The sequence below is a fragment of the Ciconia boyciana genome, chromosome 24, assembly GCF_034638445.1.
Source record: "Ciconia boyciana chromosome 24, ASM3463844v1, whole genome shotgun sequence".
NCBI lineage: Eukaryota > Metazoa > Chordata > Aves > Ciconiiformes > Ciconiidae > Ciconia > Ciconia boyciana.
Window position 1 is genome coordinate 3295111 of NC_132957.1, and position 20416 is coordinate 3315526.

At 39.7% G+C, this 20416-nt stretch overlaps 1 protein-coding gene across 3 annotated transcripts in view; it reads left to right on the forward strand.

Annotated features, from left to right (window-relative positions):
* Positions 1-20416, forward strand: part of KDM4B (lysine demethylase 4B) — a 94557-nt gene that overhangs the window by 32258 nt on the left and 41883 nt on the right. For all 3 annotated transcript variants that reach the window (XM_072845110.1, XM_072845108.1, XM_072845109.1), the window contains exons 6-8: positions 4277-4326; positions 7462-7565; positions 11973-12110. In XM_072845110.1, coding sequence (XP_072701211.1) covers positions 4277-4326; positions 7462-7565; positions 11973-12110 — 292 coding nt within the window. The remainder of the gene's footprint in view (positions 1-4276; positions 4327-7461; positions 7566-11972; positions 12111-20416) is intronic.

A 20416-nucleotide genomic window follows, 5' to 3' on the forward strand; every position in this document is an offset into this window, starting at 1 on the left:
TTACTTTCAGATTGTTGACTTTGGGGTAAGATGACATTTGAGTCATATAGCTATAACTTTTTTAATCTTGAGATTTTTTTTTTTCCCCGTTCTGTAAATCTTGTGTTCCCTGGCAAAGCAGTAAGACATTACTCATGCTGTAATCCGACAAATTGCTGAGTGTCAGGTTTTCAGGTTAAGCTTGGCCCTTTGTCTTGGTCAAGCACTGCAAGGCTGACCCTTGGAAGTACATACTTAAGGCATTCATCTCTTGGCTTGTTTGCAAGCCCAAGTTCTTGGAAGTTTGATATATCTTAAAACAGTTGCTGGTTTAGCACTATTTATGTAACTTCACTTTTATTGGGGAACCAGAAGGGACAGATTCCGCACTTGAAGCGGTGGCTCGAGGTCAACTTTTTTGGCACTGTTGTGTTTTCTGTTGGCTGTTGCAGATGTTTTCTCTGAAGCAGAAGTAGTCTATAAAAAGATGGTTCTTAAGCAGGGCTGTTAAAATATTTATGCTGCCACCACCACTTCTCTTTAGTTTAGGTTGTTTGGGGCAATGGAAAATCCTTTCTCCATCTTTGCTGTGGTTAAAAGGAAGCGTCTGTTCAAGGCTGGATCAAAGTTAGTCCTGCTCTGCTCCTAATTTGGTTTCCCCAGGCAGAGGGATGTCACAAAACTGCTTCTGTCAACAGGGGTGAAGTATCAGGCAGTTTTCAGTCTGATCGTCTCGACACAGCCCAATTCAAGATGTTTCGTGGATACCAGTCTATTTTGGCCAGTTGATATAAAAGTGGTATTTTGCTTGTTCTGAGTTTTTTTTCTTCTCTTTCCTTGTCTTTGTGGGATCCATTTGTGCCATGATCTGAATGGGACAGAGAAGGGAAGCAGCTTTACATGTGTTTTGATTGTTTTTCTTTTTATCTTTTTAAGATTTTGATAGGGTGGGTTTTGGTTTGGGTATTTTTCTATAGGAAACCCACTACATTTAGTATTTGGGCTGGGGTATTAAAGGAAAAAGAACCATGCCATTTGATGAAAAAAGTATTCAAGGTGATGCATATAGAAAAGGAAATTATTGGATACACTTTACCATGAATAATCTTGTCACTTGTCTCTGGAATTAAAGATATTCTGCTGTTGATCTGAGCCCCAGCCTGTGGGTGCAAGAGGGATGGTAATAAATCGTACTGAATGACAGTATTTTGTCAGTTCCCTCTGTCAAGGATTTTTGTCCCCAACAAGTGCCTGGCCGTTTTTCATAGTGAAAGCAGGAGGATGGTACCATAAGGTCGTACACAAAAGCCAGCCCTTCGTGGATGTTTATATGCTCAATAACAGTACTCCTTTGATTGCAGCAATTTCTAATCTTTCCATGTCGCCTCCATTGTTATTCTACCTTGTAATCAATCATTTTATGTCTAGATTGAGCTAGCTGGCTCAGTCTATGCAATACTTGCAGAAGCCTTCTGTTTCTCTTACTGGTTTTAAATAGCAGCCCAAATTCTTTCTTTATTGCCTATCTTTATGTAAATCAGTCAGATTTGTGAATGTAACTTAAAGCAGGACCTATTTTTAATTCTCTTTTGCAGTTAATTTTTTGAATTCCTAAGAATAAATGTATACGGCTGTATAGGCTTTGCTTCCTTAAAAGACTGGCCCAAACAAAAAAGTTAATTTCTAAAATTGGAGTCAGCTATTTCCAAGAGGCTGTTCTGTGGTAGGGTATTCTGATTTGTATATTATTACATATAGTTCTTTTTTATAAGCTGGAAATTCCTCCTCTCTTGCTGGTTTCTATCCAAGCAAGTCCTTTTTCTTTGTCTCTCCGTGGACCGTTCTCTAAAGCTCAGCTTGGCTTTTTGCAGTCTGCAGTTTCAGATAACACAATAACCATGTTCCTATGTATTAAACTTTTAACATCCTCAAGATTCAATTAATCTTATCTTTACAACTCCCAATTACAGGCACTAATTAAGTGAAGGTTGCATTGTAGACTGGGGATATTACATTAATCATCGGCAGCCTTGTAGCCATAAATTAGTTCTTTCCCAATCCTTCAGCATTTTTCCCAGAAGGAATGGAATGTCTCATTTCCCTGTTTTAAGGGACATTAATCCCACAAAGGAGCTTTGGATCGGGATTAGTTTTATCACATTTATGTAAGTGATGAATGGTCTTTGTAAAATGAAAACTACTAGCTTTGTCCCAGACAAATGAATTGTTTGATAATTATGCAATTTAAGGCACTGTCAAACTTTGGTCAGAGGATGTTGGTACTCCATTGCTATATTTATTATTTTACAAGATTAGGTGCTACATAGTGTTTTCCTGTAGATTTTTTTAAGCCATCAGTTTAAATCGGCTTAATGTCTAAATCTTCAAGCAGCCTATGTATGATTTCTGTCCTTTGTTATCCTTTCTAACTTGCCAGACCATAGTAGGTAAATTTTGGTTTTGTACAAAAGCAATATGGGATATGACTTCCATCTGTTTCTCCTTACATTGTAGATAAACTTTAAACTTGAAAATTGAGAAGCTGAGCAAAGGGACTGGCTGAAAGTCCTCTAAAATCAGGTGTATTTTGAGAGATCCTATCATGAGTAGAGCAATACTGTTTACCTGTTGTTGAGATCATGCAGTTGCCTGCTACAATATCCTGTTTTCAGTTTGTTATAATGAGACATGATGGGTTTGACATCTTTATTGGAAATAACAAAAATAATGCACTGTTCATTATTCACATTGAACAGAAGTTATAGCTGGTAATAAATGTCCTTCTTACAAATATAAACTTTCAAAATTTGCTGTTACAAAAAATGGTACGAGAGCCACATTTAATGTGATGCAGTATGTAAATAATAATTTACAAAATTCCATTGAAGTTATTATGTGTGTCGTCATGTTAAACACGTTTAAGTGTATCATGGTATTTAGTTACCTCACTGTAACTGGAACGCATAAAATCCTCGTCGCCTGATTTTTGCTTCTGTGAATACTGAAGCAGTATAACTTCAGAGCAGTAGGGTAACTAACACCTTGTGGGGAAGAAAAGCGACCATTTGAAACTTCCCTGATTTTTGTAAATAATCATCACGCACAGCACTGTTTTGACAACTATTAGAAGCTTTTCTGCAGTCTTTTGAAGGTGTTTCTAATGTCTTCGTTGCATTAAAGCACATTACAGTGTCCAAGTTGCCTGTAAGAAAACAGGAATTTCTTGTCCCCGACGTCCTGAAGCGGACTGAGCACGTATGCAGCAGTCATCAGCGGCTGCACACACAGAAGAGCTCAGTGGAAGGCTTCTGGGTAGAAATGAACGGTCTTCATTTTTTCTATAACCTAGTGTATTATCTTTTTACGCAGCAAAACTGTTTTAGAAGTAGAACTCCGTTGTAGTTTTCTAATGATCACAGGAAACTTACCTCAATTAGGCTTGTGTGTGACTTTAGGCAGTTAATTGTTTCTTCAGAATTTGTTCAATACTTTGCACTTGTGGGGGAAAAAAAAACCTTAAATCAAATTCTTTTGCACTCTTTTTATCCCTAATCATACAAAACTCTCTTTAAAAAGTGTAAAGTTGTTCCGTATACCCTTTAATGTTGTTTTCCTCAGAAGACCCTGCTTTTTCATTCACCTCATCAAGAAAATTATCAAATAGTTTAATTCTGTTATTTCATATCACACGATACAATCCAGCGTAGATGTAAGGATTGACTACTTCAGCTGTTACGATGAATATTTACCGTTTTGAGTAAAACAAAAAAGATTTGCAGAGAGTTTTCTTTGGAAAAATTTATCTTCGTTTGTTGTAGATATGCCAATGTACACAGACCCTCCTTCACACCTTCGCAGCCCATCCAAAATTTCTTTATCACAGCCGCAGGGTTTTATTTTGTTGGTATCTTTCCTGCAGGAAACATGCCTGCTGTTTCCTATATTGATTTATTTCTGTTTTTTCCAGTGCTGTATCATCACTTTGCCTTCTTGGTTCTCCTTCTACCTTGTGAAGTCCTGTGATGCTGTTTAAAAAAATTGCAGGAAAATAACACACATCATATAACATGTCTAAGGACTTTTATTAAAATACTGGCTTTCTTCCATGTATTAAAATTATGTGTTACTGATACCTTCCAGACTTCTAAAATTTTGGTTATATTTCCAGATGTTAACTGTAAGTGTGCTGTGCTAAAAGTTATTACCACACTTGTTTCTAGCCTTCTTTTTCTTTCACTGTTTTCAGGTTACAGTGTGATTTTAATTTTTTTTTTCTTTTGTGTTAACTTTCTCCTAGGTATGCCATACCTCCAGAACACGGCAAGAGATTGGAACGCCTGGCGAAAGGTAAGCTTTGCTTCCTCCTGTGTTTGGAAAAATACATGTGTGCGTTCTCAGTGAAAACTGAAGCATCCCGGGGAGAATCTTACCCTTGATTTTTAAATGGATTGTTAAAGAATTGACATTGAACTGTCTGTTAAAATTTACTCTTGCAAGAGCTGCTTGATGAACCTGCTGCATTAGTATAATAGCTTCAGAGTCAGAAAACTTGCCAGTGAATTTTCCGACTAGTGCAACTGTTTTCTCAAAGCCTCGGTCTTCTGACACACCATGACCCTAACTAAAATTGATAAAAAGAACCTCGAATTTTGAGGCATTGAGACCAAACGCTTCCATGCCTGGGAAGTGGGTTTAATAAGAGACCCATCATTCGTCTCCGTGTGTGATATGAGGTTTGGCACAGGGAGGTGAGAGCTGTTGCTCCAGCTGTGTGGAGTGCAGCCTGGGGGGTCTTCCTGATACCCCCGTACACACGTTCTGCGGGGAAGAAGGGTGGTAGGAACTAATCTGTCTTCCTACGGTATAAATGTTACATATACAGCATGAGCATTGGTTACTTTCAGTCTTAAGTAGGAAAGTGCTTACAAATTCAGCAACAGCTGAGAATAGCTAGTGGAGTTCTCGCTTCACTCTATAATGATACACACTGTATTTTGTCACCTTCCTTTTATTCCAGCCTCATCCTCCTTTATCTTTTCAGTACAATAAAGGCCATCTTAAAAAAAAAAAACAAAAACCAACAACAACAAAAAAAGAGAAGGGCTAGCTTGAGCTGTGATAAACTTCCACCTCTCACTAGGCTGTCTGTAAATTTTTGGCCTTCCAAAGCACCAGCCTCAGTGGCTGAAAACCTTGGGTATGAGTTCTTGCCTGACTATGTGCCAAGGTCGTCTGGTAAGCGACCGCCCGCCTCCAGCTTGAGCAGCAAGCGCAGACTTCAGCATCCTGTCCTTGGCATTTCTGCTGATTTCCAGTTGGTAACGCTGGAAACTTCAGGGAAGATGTCTGACTGCAGAAGTATATATTTTTTCATTTGTTGATGTTGTGTTTGGTTTTTGTTGCTATTTTCATTCACTTGCAAATGTTCTCAGCACTGCCCAGCTAAAAAAAGCTCCTGTCCCAGAATAATTAACTCAAAATTTACGTGTTTCATCTTCAGTGAGGCATACTTTAATGATTTGAATCTGTTGTTGAAGTTAGTGCAGCAGAAGCAGGCAGGAAAATCTGGAAGACTGTATTCTGGAGCAAAATAAAAAAAATGTTCTGTTTTTCCAGAAAGTAGACAAATTCATAGTAATGGCATTTGTTGCTGATAGACTGACGTTCTATTGACTGTTTCATACTTGAACAAAAAAGGGGAGGGTGTAGAAGGGAGCAACTGGTTGTGTAGGATAAATGTAGAATAAATGGGTATAAATGTCCTAGGGCATGGTAGTATTGTTTTCCTGTGCCCTGAGAGCGCTGAGAGCTAAATATAAAGAATATTGAAAATTGCTGCTCAGACATGTTGCATTTCAAAGCTACAGTTCAGTTATTTGCCAGGTTTTATGAAAGTTACTTTTTAATCTAGTAAAAAGTCAATAAATCCAGATGACCTGTGTTCTGTAGAATCTGAAATACCACACCAAAGCCTGACATAAGTAGTACTAAGTCTCTTGCCGTTTGTAACTTATTTTTACTGATGATCAATTTTTGAGACACATTGATGGTGGGCAATGTATAACCAGAAGCAAATTCTCAATTATCTCGTCTTTATTTTAGTTTTCTGTTGCTTAGTACCTTTTGGATGTTGGGATGGCTAATGTTTTGAAACTACAATGAAGCAGTATTGCTGCTTGGGCGTTCTCCCTGTCCTATGCATCAGTGGTCTATACTGTGAAGAAGTTTACTATGGAGAAATGAGTGTGCAATTAATATGGAAAATGAATAGCTAGCTGAGCTGTAAATGGGCTCACTGGGAGAGCTATGGAGCCCATGGAGAGAATGTTAATGTGTTGCCATGTTATTGGTGCTAATCACTTAAAATGTGCTTCTTTATTAGTAGCTTTAATGAGAGCCACTTAAACTGTGCATTAAAAAGAGGAACTGCAGAGAGGGACGACAGACTGGGTAGCAGACAGTCATAATTTTAATTGAAATGCTTTTAGTACAAAAATATAAGAAAACCTGGAATCCAGTAATCCTTTTCACTTTCTGAAACCCCTTCCATTATGTTGCTTGGGTTATTTATTTTCCTAAATGGTGATGTTTTTTAATCCCTATAAACACATAATTTGTTATTGAATCACCCGCTTGGAGTGGAACACATGGTCTTGAAGAAAATGGTTTTACATTGGTTGAGCTGACACTTCTGGGAGCGAAGTGCTGACATCGAGGGGTTTGTTCAGTTCTTACCACAATTTTAGGATTTTTAATAATTTGTGATTTGTTTTACTAGCTCAGCGTGGATCTTGTAGCTATGATAGAACTTAACACCTCATAGTGACGCTGTCTGCATCAGATCGTACTGTCTCTGCCAGACTCAGTGACCAGGGTGGCCAGTGAACGAGTGTCCCTCCTTCCACTGCCTTGTGATGGATACGTTTTGTTTCCTTTCTTTCTTTTGACTGAATACGAACATCTACTTCCCCCCCCCCCCCCCCCTTTAGGGGGTGGTATGTAGGGCAGATCGGTCTGGAATCTTATGAGTTGTAGTACTTTCCCAGGAATAATATGGCTGCCCATGAGATAAGGTATAAAAAGGACATAGCAGTGCTTGGAGTAGATGGTGCATGCTTGTCACTTTTTCCTTGTCCATGTTCAGCAAAAGGATGGCGTGGGCTTTAGGGTACTAGCCAAAACTTGAGACAGACAGGTTCTGTTTCTGAATTTGCTAGGGTTTTACCGAGATTTTGGCCAAGTTGCTTATTCCCAGACATAGAAGACTTAGATGCTCAACATGCAAGTTTTTGTCACAAAATTTATCTGGTATTTTAAACAATGAGGGATGTGCTAATTACTGACATCTTCAGTTATATGCTTGTTGTTTTGATCTATATTAAGTATTGAGGCAGGTTTTCATTTTGTCAGCTGTTCTCTGCCTAAATAATGATTGGATATAATATCCCTATAGCGATACTCCTCTTTTTATTGTCTCTACAGGATTTTTTCCAGGAAGCTCTCAGGGATGTGATGCTTTCCTCCGTCACAAGATGACCCTCATTTCGCCCTCAATCTTGAAGAAGTATGGTATTCCTTTTGACCGGGTAGGTACAAAGGATGCATTGCAGACACTGGCAAGTTGTTGAGGTGCACAAAGCACAGCACCCCTCTTTTAAGGAAACAATTCATTGCAAGCCGCTGGGGAGCAATTTGCTTAATTTCTAAATGCTTTATTATGCTAAATGTATCCTATCGGTTTAAACCAGGTGGCTGCCTGTAAATGAGGATTTGTGGTTTGGCCAAGACACTTTCTGTGAAGTGCTTCTCTTCACAAAAGCTTTCACTAGGACTAACTTTGTCAATTAGGGAGCCTGTCTAGGTAGAGAGGGGCAAACTGTAATACAGATGCTGTGGCTTATCAATAGGCAGCATAATTCTTGAGCACAGACTTTTTTCTCCTCGATCCGGTATGAACCAAAAACTGGAGTTAGACGTGCTGGTTCTCTGTTGTATAAGCGTTCTTTCTATGCTAAGCCAGTAAGGATCCGTGAATCTCTTAAGTCCTCTTACTTGAAATGAGAGGTCATGTTTATTTGGTATGATCGTTTTAATATGCTTATTCTTAAAGTCTCCTGGCAAGAAGTAAATCTCCTCAGCTGAGCACGCTTACCGCAGATTTAGTATCTGTGCAGAATCAGTCAAACAACTACTGCTGCTGTGTGTTACCGGCAGACAGAGCCCTTCCTGCCAGGACGGCCAAGGACAGCCTTTGGATGTGGGGAAAGGAATTGAGTTAGAGGTACCAGGACTCTTAACTCCAGTGGGAATTGTCAAAGAATGCCTGATTCAAACTGATTGCATCCTTCCCCATCCCCTTTGCATCATCATCTGTAGCTATTATGGCCGTCTTTCCTAAGTAAGAACTCTCAAGTTCTGATTTATTTTTTTATTTTTTATTTTTAAGCATGGTTTTGCTAGAGTTAGTCCACCTGAGACAAAGTGTAGCACCTATTTGATGAGCCTGGTGATTCTTTGAGATGGAAGTGAAAGATCTTGGCTCTTTTATAGCATAAAAACTATGAATTCATTCAATTTACTGCTTCAGAGACTGTTTCATTTTTCCTAGTGGGAAGGCTATGATGAATGAAATTTGAAGTGTGATCATCTGGCTTGTCAGATGAGTTTGCTGTCAGTGCAGGGGAGACTTGCACGAAGCAATGTAGTGCCTATGGTTCAACATCAGTGGCTAGACTTGGCCTAGTTTGCACATGATGGTTGGTATTAAATTGTTCATAGAGAACAACAAACCGTTTTTCTTGTAATTCTATCTGTGGAACCTAATTCCCAAGTGCGAAAACACAGCTACCTGCTACGCATGGTTGAAAATAATAATGAAAATATCTGATTTTGGGATCTGAATTTTTTGGTAAGGATTTTCACTTTACAAATTTCAGGCAAGTGGATATGTGGATTGGAATATGGGAGGCATCTCAGTTTAACGCATAGATGCCTCTCTGAGAAATGACTTTTGATAGAGGATAAAAGACGTTCTCTATCCCGACCATATTCAGAAAAGAGTGCAAGATCTGTAGCCAGTGCAAGTTCCTGAAAAACCTGTCTGACCTTATCTTTATTTATTGGCCTAAACTGTGAAGTTTAAGAATTTCTTGTGCTCCTTTCTGCTTCAGTATCAGTTGAACTCTGTGTCTTGCTACTTCTTGTGGTGTTTTCCTTATGAAGTTGTTTTAACCAGAGGCCATAAGTGGTGCAGTAATTGGTTGAACAGAGCCTAAAAAGCGTGCACTGTTTATCTAAAGAAGCATCTGAAAGTAATAATTTAAAAAGTACCTGTTGGTGCACACTAAGCATTCTAAGTGAAGTTCGCCGTGCGATCCTCTGGTGACATGCAGTCGTCCTGCAGAATGGAGGAGAATAGGAAATGGGAATTAATTTCTGCCATTTCGTTCGAGCAGCATGCTGGGGCAGTGCTCTTGGGTCTGCCGGAGGCCAGAAAGTGAAGGAAATTCTTGCAGGACTTCAAATGTTTGAATGTTGTAGGTGGGCGTATTTTTCTCCAGAATAATCCATTGTTACATGTTTGCTTTTCCATCTATCTGAGGAAAGTGGCATTGACTAGTAATTACATACTAAGTGATTTCTGATCAATAACCAACCAAGAGTAGCAAAGGAGTTTGTAAAAAGGCAGTAGAGGAAAACTTTCCTTCCAAGCTTATTCCAGGTCAGCTTTACTGAGCTGTATGGTGATAGGGATAGGATGTGGTTTAAATGAGGGAGTTTCTAATTTATTGCTTAGTAAAAAGTCTTCACCTGCTTAGCTAGGCTTCCCACTATGAATCTTCCCACGGTGATTTGTGACATGAAGGTTTTTTGCAGATTGATGTCTGGTGTCTCCTTCATACTGAGTGTATGTAGAAACCTTTAAAATATGCACAATCTGAATGCTAAGAATCTGATTTTTGTCTCCCTGTTTTTTACAAAAAATAGACCAATGTACACATAGAGGACTATGTTACTGTCAAAACCAAACTTTTTAAAGGAAGGGGGATTATTAACACGTTACTTAAATATAATTCCTAATCCTGATTTACAGAGTGCGGGGGGAATGTGGTTTTTTTTTTTTTTTATGATAGTTTCTCTCTGGTACTCAATGGAAGGATGTTTTTAAATGTAAAAAGGAGGAGGAGATCTCTTTAGTCTGAGCAGCCTATATCTGAATACCTCCTGTCCTGAAATAGTAGCTTTTGAAGGAGGATCACTATTATTCAGAAACAGTGAACATGTGCCATTTTTCTTTAGAAACAGAGATAGGATCCCTTCGTCTAAATTCTTGGCAGATTTCAATGAAATGAGTAGGCATGCATTTATAAATCTCTATAATGGTATTTACTTCTGGAAAAAAAGAAACAGATCAATACTAGGGCTTTTTAATAATTAAAAATGTGTATTTCTGTAATCTCCTATTGATTTCTCCATTTATTCTTCAAGAGCTTGCAGAAGTCAGTAAATTTAGGGCTTTCTCCATGAGTGGCAGTTTGTGCTGGCTTCCCTTCAATAGTTATTACTTTTCTGCATGGCCTATCCATCATCTTGAGTGCTTTCTAATTTATTGTAGGGATAATGTTGACAGCAGTGACATGGAGGACATACACTGTGGGCTTGAAATGAAGACACCAGGATGTAGATTTCCTGACAGAAACATAATCTTTCCGTCTTCTGAAGTTAGCAATCTACCACTCTGTTTTGATTTATGGAGGGGGCTGGATGGGAGGATGCTCTGTGAAGCTGGGTACAGACCGGACTTCAGCACCTCTCATGCAGAAGTACTGCAGAAGCTTCTTGTATTACCATATCGGCTTTTATTCTCTTTTTTTAATTATTCTGCTAATGTTAATAACATTAGCAAGTTTAGGTGTTAGTCCAGCCAAGTGGGTAAATATTTTAACTTCTGTCTGTTCACATTTTCTGTTTGGACCCATCCTGATGTTTGTAAGCGTAAGTTCTTTGAAACCTCTGTAGGCTCTGAACTGCTGTGTTGTGAGTTACTGCTGGTGGGAAGGAATCCAAATGGAGTTGCTTGGCATGTGACTGCTGTGAAAGGTCTGTCAGCACTTCTGGGTTGGAAAGACAGGGAAGGTCAAATTTTGCCTCTTTCCTAATCCGTAGAAGGGAGGTGCTGTCGCATGCTTGCTCAGCTGGAGAGCTGCACTGGAAGGATTGCTCCAAGTGCGCTATATCACTGCCAGTTGCCCGTGTGATCTGTGCCATACTCTAAGAATTAAATTCCTTTTTTCCCCAATGTCTTCTCTACATGAGATTTAAAAAGAGGATTTTCTAGAAACATCACAAATTGATTTGCCTCTGATTACAGCTGTAATCTGCAGAGTTTTTAAACCTTATATTAATAATGTCCATAATGCTTATTGTTGTTTTAATTTTACTGAAGTAGACAAATGGTGGGCTGTAATTTTTAGGTTGTTTGACTTATGGGTGAACAAATGGGAGTATTGTGAGTGGGGAAATAAATACAGTGAGAAGTAGCATGTACTTCAGTAGGACCCTGCAATGTAGAGTGCATGCTGGGAGGGAAATCCAGTTTTCTTGGCTCCACTAGCATGGTGGTGGGAGTGTAGAGTTGGACTTACCACGGAGCTGAAGTGGCCACAATCTAAAGATTTATTGATCTTTTGGAATGCTGCAGCCTGAGACCTTTTTTGTGGCTGGAGCCTGTGAGTCTAAATAGTTCAGATCTTGTGACCCCTTCCATCCATTGTACTGTTTTTTTTCCTTAATAGAAATACTTCAGTATTTCTGCAGTTAACAAGAAATTGCTCTAGTTTTAGCCAAGAGTTGGCAATGACTGTTCAATGACTGTTCAACTGCAGTTGAGGGAGAGAGATTTAACCAGTGAATTTTTTTTATAGGTCTCTGTTCTCAAGCTGCTGTGTCAACTCATCTGTGGGGCATCTCTTCCTTTTATTTTTGTTTTTCAGATCACCCAGGAAGCTGGAGAGTTTATGATTACATTTCCTTATGGTTACCATGCTGGCTTCAATCATGGCTTCAACTGTGCTGAGTCTACCAACTTTGCCACTTTGCGATGGATTGACTATGGAAAAATGGCAACCCAAGTAGGTGTCTGTTTGGATGAAGGGTGACTTAAAACCACTAGCTCATGAAATACAAAGGAATGAGAGTGGGGGACTTACCCTTAAGAACAAAATGGGAAGTGCTATTGTTTTGACAACGCGCTCTTTCGTTGCACCGTGTTGCTGGTTTATGCCTGTTGATAATTTGTGTCATTTTGAGGGCATAGAGATCACTTTCGCAAATGCCAGATGCTACATACACCTTGTGAAGAGGTTTTGAGACTAGTGAGTTAGGATTAGTTTTCTGATGCATCTAAACTGTATTTCACAGTGAATAAGGTGACTGATGTAACTGAATGCAATTCATTAGGTACACACTGAAGGGGAAGGAATAAGCTGGAAATACTTTTAAGCTTTAATAAGCCTATGGTTATAACCTTCTGAAAATATCTGAATTTATGCGCTGTACAGAAGCTCTCAGTTAAGTCTGAAGAGGAGAGTCAAGCTGGAATGGCTTTCTGTGGCTATTTCTCATTAGGGCAAATGTCTTGTATGTTTTGTTACTTTTGACAGTTCTGAAGTCAGTGATGGTTTTCATGGCAGCACCCATACTGCATTCCCTTGCTTTTAAGTGTGAAGTATTAACTGATCAGCTTAACTGATTCGATAGGATCCATGAATTTTTAAATTAGGGATCAGTTCTACATGACTTTGGGGAAAAGAGAAATGATTACAGTGGGGTATCTGTTTAAAATTGCCTCAGATGTTCCTTTCCAGAAAGGCAGACTTAGTTTTCACTCTAGAATAGCATTTATAATGTCTCCTTCACTTATTTTTCTTCCATCAACTCAGTTTGACTCTGTAACTTTTGTAATGCATCCTGATGCTTTGTTCTGGGCAAAAGCAACTGTTCAAAACTAACTGCAAGTACATCTGTGTCTCAATCTGTGGAACAATGTAGCGATGTCCATTTTTCCTTTACAAAGGTTTATATTCTGAGAGTAGTAAAAGGTGGATGATTACTGAATGGCGTCATTCTCTTTCCAGCTTTGGGATCCTGGGGTCCTTGACGGTGCCCTTTTTAACCCTTCACCTTTTTGCTGTAATGCCTTTGGCCATTTTTGAGCCAAGCTGAAACTTTCTGCACAGAATTATAGTCAGTAGCGATCAATATTGTGTGTTAATCAGCCTGAGTGGCTGCTTTGTGACTAATGTGAGTCACACTTTTTTTGCTTCTGGAGGCTAGCGCTGTTTCTGGCACTGCCCGCTTCAAGGGATCTTGTAGAATCACAAAGAAAACCTGTGCTGTTTCTTCCTATTTTTCCTTTTTATTAAGTGAACATCATTAACCCAACTAGCAAAGGAAAATGGTTTTTTCCTGTTTTTTCCCCTCTTTGGTATGCTATATCCCCCCTCAGCAACTGCAGGCAGGCAGTTTTTGACTATCCAATGGAACAATAATTGGTGTCTGAGAAGCTCATCCCATGGAAAACAAGCTCAGCCGATCAGGTTCCTGAAAGGTGAAGTGTCTGTCTTGTTTATTTTTGTCAGTAATATTCAGCCCATAGTTTCAAGGACTTCACTGTTAGCCAAGAAATTTGGCATTTGAGCTCTCTCCTTTTCTAAAATAAATGAATAGATTTAATTATTTCATTTCTGAAACTGCAGTGGTGTAAGCATCTTCCATTAGGCATGCTAGTGGCTGTGCCATGAAATATAAAAATGAAATACACCATGAAATATAAAATACAGGAGCTCACTGTGCCAGTGGGGTAGCACCTCTAAACTGCTAGTAATGGCAACTGAAATGATTCTCCCAACAGAAAAATCCTCATGCTGAAAAGTTATGTGTTTGTCCTGTCTGTCCCCCACCAGTGTTCAAGTAGTGAACCCTACGTTCGGTGCTTGTAATCTCTTCATGTCCCATCAAGGCTGCAGACCAGACCCTGTGGCAGTCATCGAGGCTCCAGGGCGGGGTGGAGGGTGGAGTGGGAGGCGTACATTTGAATTTGTTCTGGAGTTAAAGGGATGGTAAGAAAAACCTGGAACCGTAAGAGGCCTCAAATCAGTGGTGTCTTAAACTCAAAAATAGCCAAGCAAACTTGGTTTAAAAATTTTAAAAATCGTGTTTGTCTGCTGTGACCTTGTATACCAGGTTTATCTGTAGCAAATGGTCATGGTACTACACCCCAGAAAATGGGGTTTATCATGGAAATTCTGACAGACCCTTAACTACAGCAGTGCCAGCAGGCACCACTCTAATATTAAAAGCAATTTTGGGTTCAGCCATGTGTTCACAAACAAGTGACATTTGGGAAGTGCAGTTTTAGATTGAGCCTCCATGCTTACATTGTTAAGCAGCGTAGCGTGAAATTACTGAACAAGCAGCATAGAGAGCTCTGAGCAAATCTAGGGAGAGAAAGTTGAAGTGTGGAAGGAGACGCCCAATTTATTTCCATTGCACTCGGTGACACTTGTCTGTTCAGAGATTTCCATTTAATATTGCCTAAATCACGCACTGCATACATGTTAATTAACCCTTTGATACCTTACTATCAGGTTCCAGATGAGGTATGAATGCTGTTACACTGTAAGGGCAAAAGGTTTGTTTAAATCTCATTTTAAGTTAAACAGGGACTTAATGAAATATCAGCTGACTGTGTACACTCGAGCTGCCTGCATCTTTGTGGAGAGAGAATTTGTGGAGAGAGACATCCTGGAGTGTGTGATTTTTGGTTAACCGTGCAGGTTTACTAAATTTAAAAAACAGCTATATTGATTTCTGTGCTCTCAGGTATGATTAGATTATCCTTGCCCACATCTGAGCAGGTTGGGTTTTTTCTTGTCACATACTTGTTCATAAAGTTCTTGGAAACTCTCGACTGGGCAGCACTCTGCAGGTACATACTCTTACTGCACTGAAACCCGTTGGCTGGAAGGTGATTCTTCTCCTTTCCTCAGGTTAGCAATACGGCTATCTTGTCCTATGAGTACTCATGAGATTGGTGACAAGGTAAGGTGCAAAATTAGCCAGTTGTAATGTTCCTCCTGCATATTATCCTGGGGATGACATTTGGATTCTGCTCTACTGAGGGCGATATATGTCAATGGCATAGCGTAAGAGAGAGCTCACATAGGAAAGTAGTGGCTCACCTTGGAGAAACATAGACAGAGCCGTGCTAATTGCCTGCCAGATGGATGAAATGTTCTGCTAACCACAGCAGAACCTGCCTAGGCTGTAAAAAAAAAGCATAATGACCAGACTGAAGTTTAAAGATCAGCTGCTTAGACACTGGTTCTGCTCTAATTGTAGAATAAGCATCAGCATTAGCAAAAAAAAAAAAAAAAGCAATGGCTGCAGAGTTGCACAGGAAACTAGTGGTGGGTAAGTATGCTTCTATCCGTGTAAACTTGTAACCAGGATGAACAGATGCTTAAAAATTCAGGTGGAAATGGGTTTGGTGAATACCCAAGTGAATAAACTAGCTGTCCTGTTCGGTTCAAAGCTCTTTGAGAACCTAGTGAGAGGTTTTGGAGTCTCTTTCAGAACTGCTTAGGAGAAGTTGATGTGAAGGAACTGGAAGGGTGTATGTATAATGGTAACTGGGGTGTGATGCTGGGTTTCCTGTCTTTAGGCAGAAGTTGTAACCATTGCTGACAAGTAGCTTCTTACCATAAGAACGTATTGACCAAAACATCTTTATTAACTAAACATAGGGCCAATACACGGAGATAAATTTGTGTCTTCATGTGTATCAGATGTCTCCGGTATCTGTTTAGCATGTCCCAGGCTCAGGTGGGCAATATGAGAGCTGATGGCTTTTGGCACATGGGTTGCCACAAATGTTCAGCAGAATTTTCTGCTTTCCCTCTTTAGGTTTTCCCTGGTCTTGTTTCAGCTTTTGCATTATAGCAGGTGCTTGCCTCTTAAGTCTGATTTGCTGATCTTTCTAATAATTGCTTCTCTAGCCTGAGTGCTGGCATGTGACAGACAAAATTCATGTCATCTCTCATGATGTGTATAAATCCTCAGGACTGATTGCTCTCTGTTCTTAGCAAATGTCAATCTCCTTAGATTCAGAGGAAGGGTATAACATTCTCCTTTACTTCATGTCTTATAATTATATGGTGGTGTACCACTGGGAAATAGATGTCTTGCCTACAGCTGGACATTGTGCCCAGAAGTGTAAGAATTAACAGCTCTTTAACTGTTATCCCATTTATTGTCAATGTAAATGTCTCCATCTGTCCTCGAGGAACCTTGTGTTGCAGCTGACTTCTTTCCAGTCAAGGTGACTTTGAGGCCAACCACAGCTTGCCTGTTCCACCTAATCTGTGTGAAAAGCTGTGGTTGAACAGCACATCTGTCAGTTACTTGTCTAAGGGTGGGAGAGAGACCTTCAGTTAATCTTTGGGCTCCCATAGATAATCCTGGTGTGCTGTCACTAGGTCTTTCCAAATACGTGATGGGAATTCATTTCAGCATTCTTTGCTACGCTGCAAGGGGAGATCAAACTCTGGCAGGGAGTGCTTTTTTTTTTAAGACGCAGTCCTATTTGACTAACATGAGTATCTGTCACAGTGTGCAAAGTAAAAAGACATCCAGAAGAAAAGAGTTAAAAGGGTTTTTCGTAGTGTTGGAGATACTGGCACAATATTTCAGGAGTCAGCTGTAATCTGAATACTCTGCTTCAGACCTTAACATTACTGATTAAATAATACAGTTGAGTAGGGATGGTTTTATTAGTATATACTGTAGTTAATGTTTACCTGCATAGACAGAGCCTAGAAAATTAGGGAGAAATATTTTCCTTCGTACTCCCTAGTTGGAGTTCTTCCATCATTTGTCTTCCATTAACTCTTTGTCATGTTCTTTTTTCTGTTTGGTTGTTGAAGAAGGCCTGGTGCATGAAAGGCAGTGAATGATAATTTTAATTCCTTACCATCTTTTTTTTTTTCTTTTTGTTTTGCTACGTGAGCTTGCAGTTCCTTTCTGCATTACTGTTTTGATTCGCTTTGTTTCTGAAAACTCTTGGATGCAGCCATCGACAGACAGGGTCTTATTAGCTGTGCATTTGACTAAACAACCCTTTTAAAGCCAAGTGTTTTAGTAAAGTGTCCTTCCTGAAGTTGAGGTGGCCTGTAAGTCTCCTGGTATTCAAAAAGGCACTTTCAGAGTGTACAATTTTATAAGAAATTCAAGTGTACCTCACAGGTTGGCTTTTTTATTTCTCTTGCAAACTGGACTGGAAATAAGTGGATGGGAGGGGAACTTTCCTTTATATTAACAGCAGACACTCCTGGATGATAATGTCTGTGTTACTATTGGTTGACATTTTCATACCTTCATTTTATCTCCTGTTTACTAGAGATAGTGCTGGAATTATCTATCTCAATATAAAATGAGGTCAGGTTGCCCTTCCTTCCCAAATCCTACATTTTACATTCTGAAATAAGCAGCCTTCATCTCATCCTGTGCAGTATTCCCATACAGACCTCCGCTCCGGTGCAGTTCAGTCCTGCTCTGCTGCTTAGTCATTTCTCTGGGGAGAAGGGGAAGACAAGTAAGACTCTTCTGTTTGGATTTTACTGATATATAAAGGCATCTTGAAGAAAGGTGCCTTTTAGATCTCAGACTGTGGTCCTTTACATAGCTTATTGCTTCTGAACCCTCTCCTGCCGTGGTTTTTTTTGGTATGATATTGAAATAACAGATCTCAAATTTACATTTGGAGGATCTGTGATTTAAAGTTGTCTAGCGCATAATTTTTGTTGTAAAATTGAAGCTTACTTCTTACTATTCAGACGTTAGTAAGTTTTCTCTTAAAACATGTCCCAGTTTTCCAAGAAAATAAAATTAATGAGGCTTTTGCAGAAACTTTTTGGTAATACTGTAAAACTGGTCTCTGAAATAAGGGAAATCAGAATTGTATTTTTGCAGTACTTTGTATGTATGCCTTAACTGACTCTAATTAGACCTTTTAAGCTTAGAGTACTTAAAAAAAAAAAAAAAAATCTAGTAAGGAAAATAATTTCCATAGGTTTTTTTTGTAAGACAGATTCAAAAATTTCTCTTGTACAAAATCTTCCACCGTTTTTGTGCTTATATTTCTGTGTTATTTGTAAACATCCGTAATACCTTACTCTCCACAAAGCACTGATTCTGTGTTAGCACTGAAAAATAAAGAGGAATTTTTACAGTGTTTTTCATGCTAAGGTGGAAAGGAGACAGTTATTTTTCTGAAACTGTCTTGGAGCTTTGTTTTGTCAGCTCTCTTCCGAGATCCCCTTCTGAAGTACTGATTGGGAGGTTGCTTGTCATCATTTTTGTTAATGAAGGAAGAACGCTTACATTTCTGTCAGCAGAAAAAATACACCCTGGAGGTTTCCAGGGTTTCAGTCCTCGGGGTGCCCGGCTGCCGCTGGACCCACGGACCGACGTCCGTGCGGATGGATGGGTGCTAAGTAGGTACCTGGCCTGCCCCTTCTGGATGTCCTGCCCTTGAGAAGGGGCAGCAGAGAAACTATTTTAAATCCAGAATGTAATTATAAACTGTTCAGGACTTGATTCACAGAGCAAACGGGACATTTCTACCTCGGGGCAGGCGGCTGGGGACAGTGACGGCTTCAGGCAGCTCGCCTCCCTCTCTGCTCAGTGTTTGGTGTAGCCCTTAGAGCACTGAAAGGGGGAGGATTTGGGTTTTTTTAAACAGTTTTTTTTTAAACAGACTAGGCCTATTTATGCTACTCAGCCTAGTTTACTTTAGCTTAATTACTGCAAGGTGTAAAACATGCTGTTCTTGACTTTTTGAATGCTGCTTAGTAATGACTTTGCCAGCTCAGGGTGACTCTCCAAGAGCCTGCGATGGAAACTGCCGGATCTCTGGGATGGAAAGCTGCCCTGAACCCATGGAGTCCTGATGTTGCTGGGTTGACACAGTCTCCCATTCTCTCTCTGCCTCGCTAACCCTGTGATTTATAGTACGGAGGTTGTGGTGCGCTTTGTGGCCGCAGTAAATAGCGATGTGAAGAATGTGCTCCCTGCAGCTTATTCGTTCAGCTTCTCTGTCACATAGGAGTCCCTGATAAAGTCTACCAGCCCAAATCATTCATGTGTCAGAGTGGAGGCTTGAGGGTCATCTGGTTTTGGGGATGCTAGTATGGCAAGGCCATCAAAAATCCCTTTTAAAAGCTGCCTTAGCATTGTGCTTTCCTGTGCAGCTGGTGTTGCTCCATTGGAATTGCTTCAGGGGTGACACATGGGGGCATAGATATGAAGAAAGAAGAGCGGTCTTACATTCCCTGTAAGAATAAATAACTAAATAGTGCATTCTGTTGAAGAATTGCAGAAATGGTGATGTTAGAACTCTGAAAGGCAGTGTAAGAGTGTGAAGTAGCTGTGAACTGACATTACACTTTCTCATCGAGTACCTTTCCTTTTTGATGTCCTCCACAGAAATTCCTTCAGTGTACTGAAAGGCAACTTTCCTAAACAATGGCATTTTTTACCCTTCTGCCTCTTTCCTTTGTGCATGAAGAACACTTGAAAAATAAAGCCCACTTTTTATTATAGTGCAGTGAGAGTAGATTGCTTATGAACAGCCTCTTTTAATTTTTTTAATTCCATTTTGCTTTATTATTTGTCTTTCCTGATAGCTGTGCTTCTCATTTTCTTCCAGCTTGGTTCCCTAGTGGCAGTGCACAGTTTCAGGGTTTTCGTGGGGTGGCTCATAGCTAGGTGCTTCCTAATCTCAGTCGTCAGGATTCAGATCTTGCTTCTGCTCTGTACTTACCGGCTCTCTAACTGCTTCGAAAATACGTGCAGGTGGGTCTAGATCATTATGGGTAAGAGACAGAAGCGCTTCATTTGGTGTGCAGTTTTCAGAGGGGTCTTGATTGCTGTTTCCTTTAGGACTGATATACAATGTCTTGCCTCCTTTATTTATACATCAGCCCTCCCTTGATTCTGAGTTGTAGCATTTGGAGTTGCAAAAAATATATTTTCAGCTTCATATCCTTTTGAAAAATGTTACTGAAGAATACTCATTACCACCAGGGGAAAGAATTTCATAGTGCGCTAGAAGCAAATCTTGAGTTGTCACTTCAGATACTGACACTTCATATTCCACCAAACATAATTACTCATGTTTCTTCCAACTGCCTATAGATCTTGGGTGTTGTACATGGGATACAAAATGGTGGATTTTACTCCTTCATCCGTTGGTTTACAGGTGTGTAATACAGCACAGCATTCGGCTTTCTCTTTTAAAAAGAAATGAATAAAAAGCAGACGATCAAACGGGAGGATAAAAGGATAACTCTACTCACTTAGCAAGAATTGTCTCGTG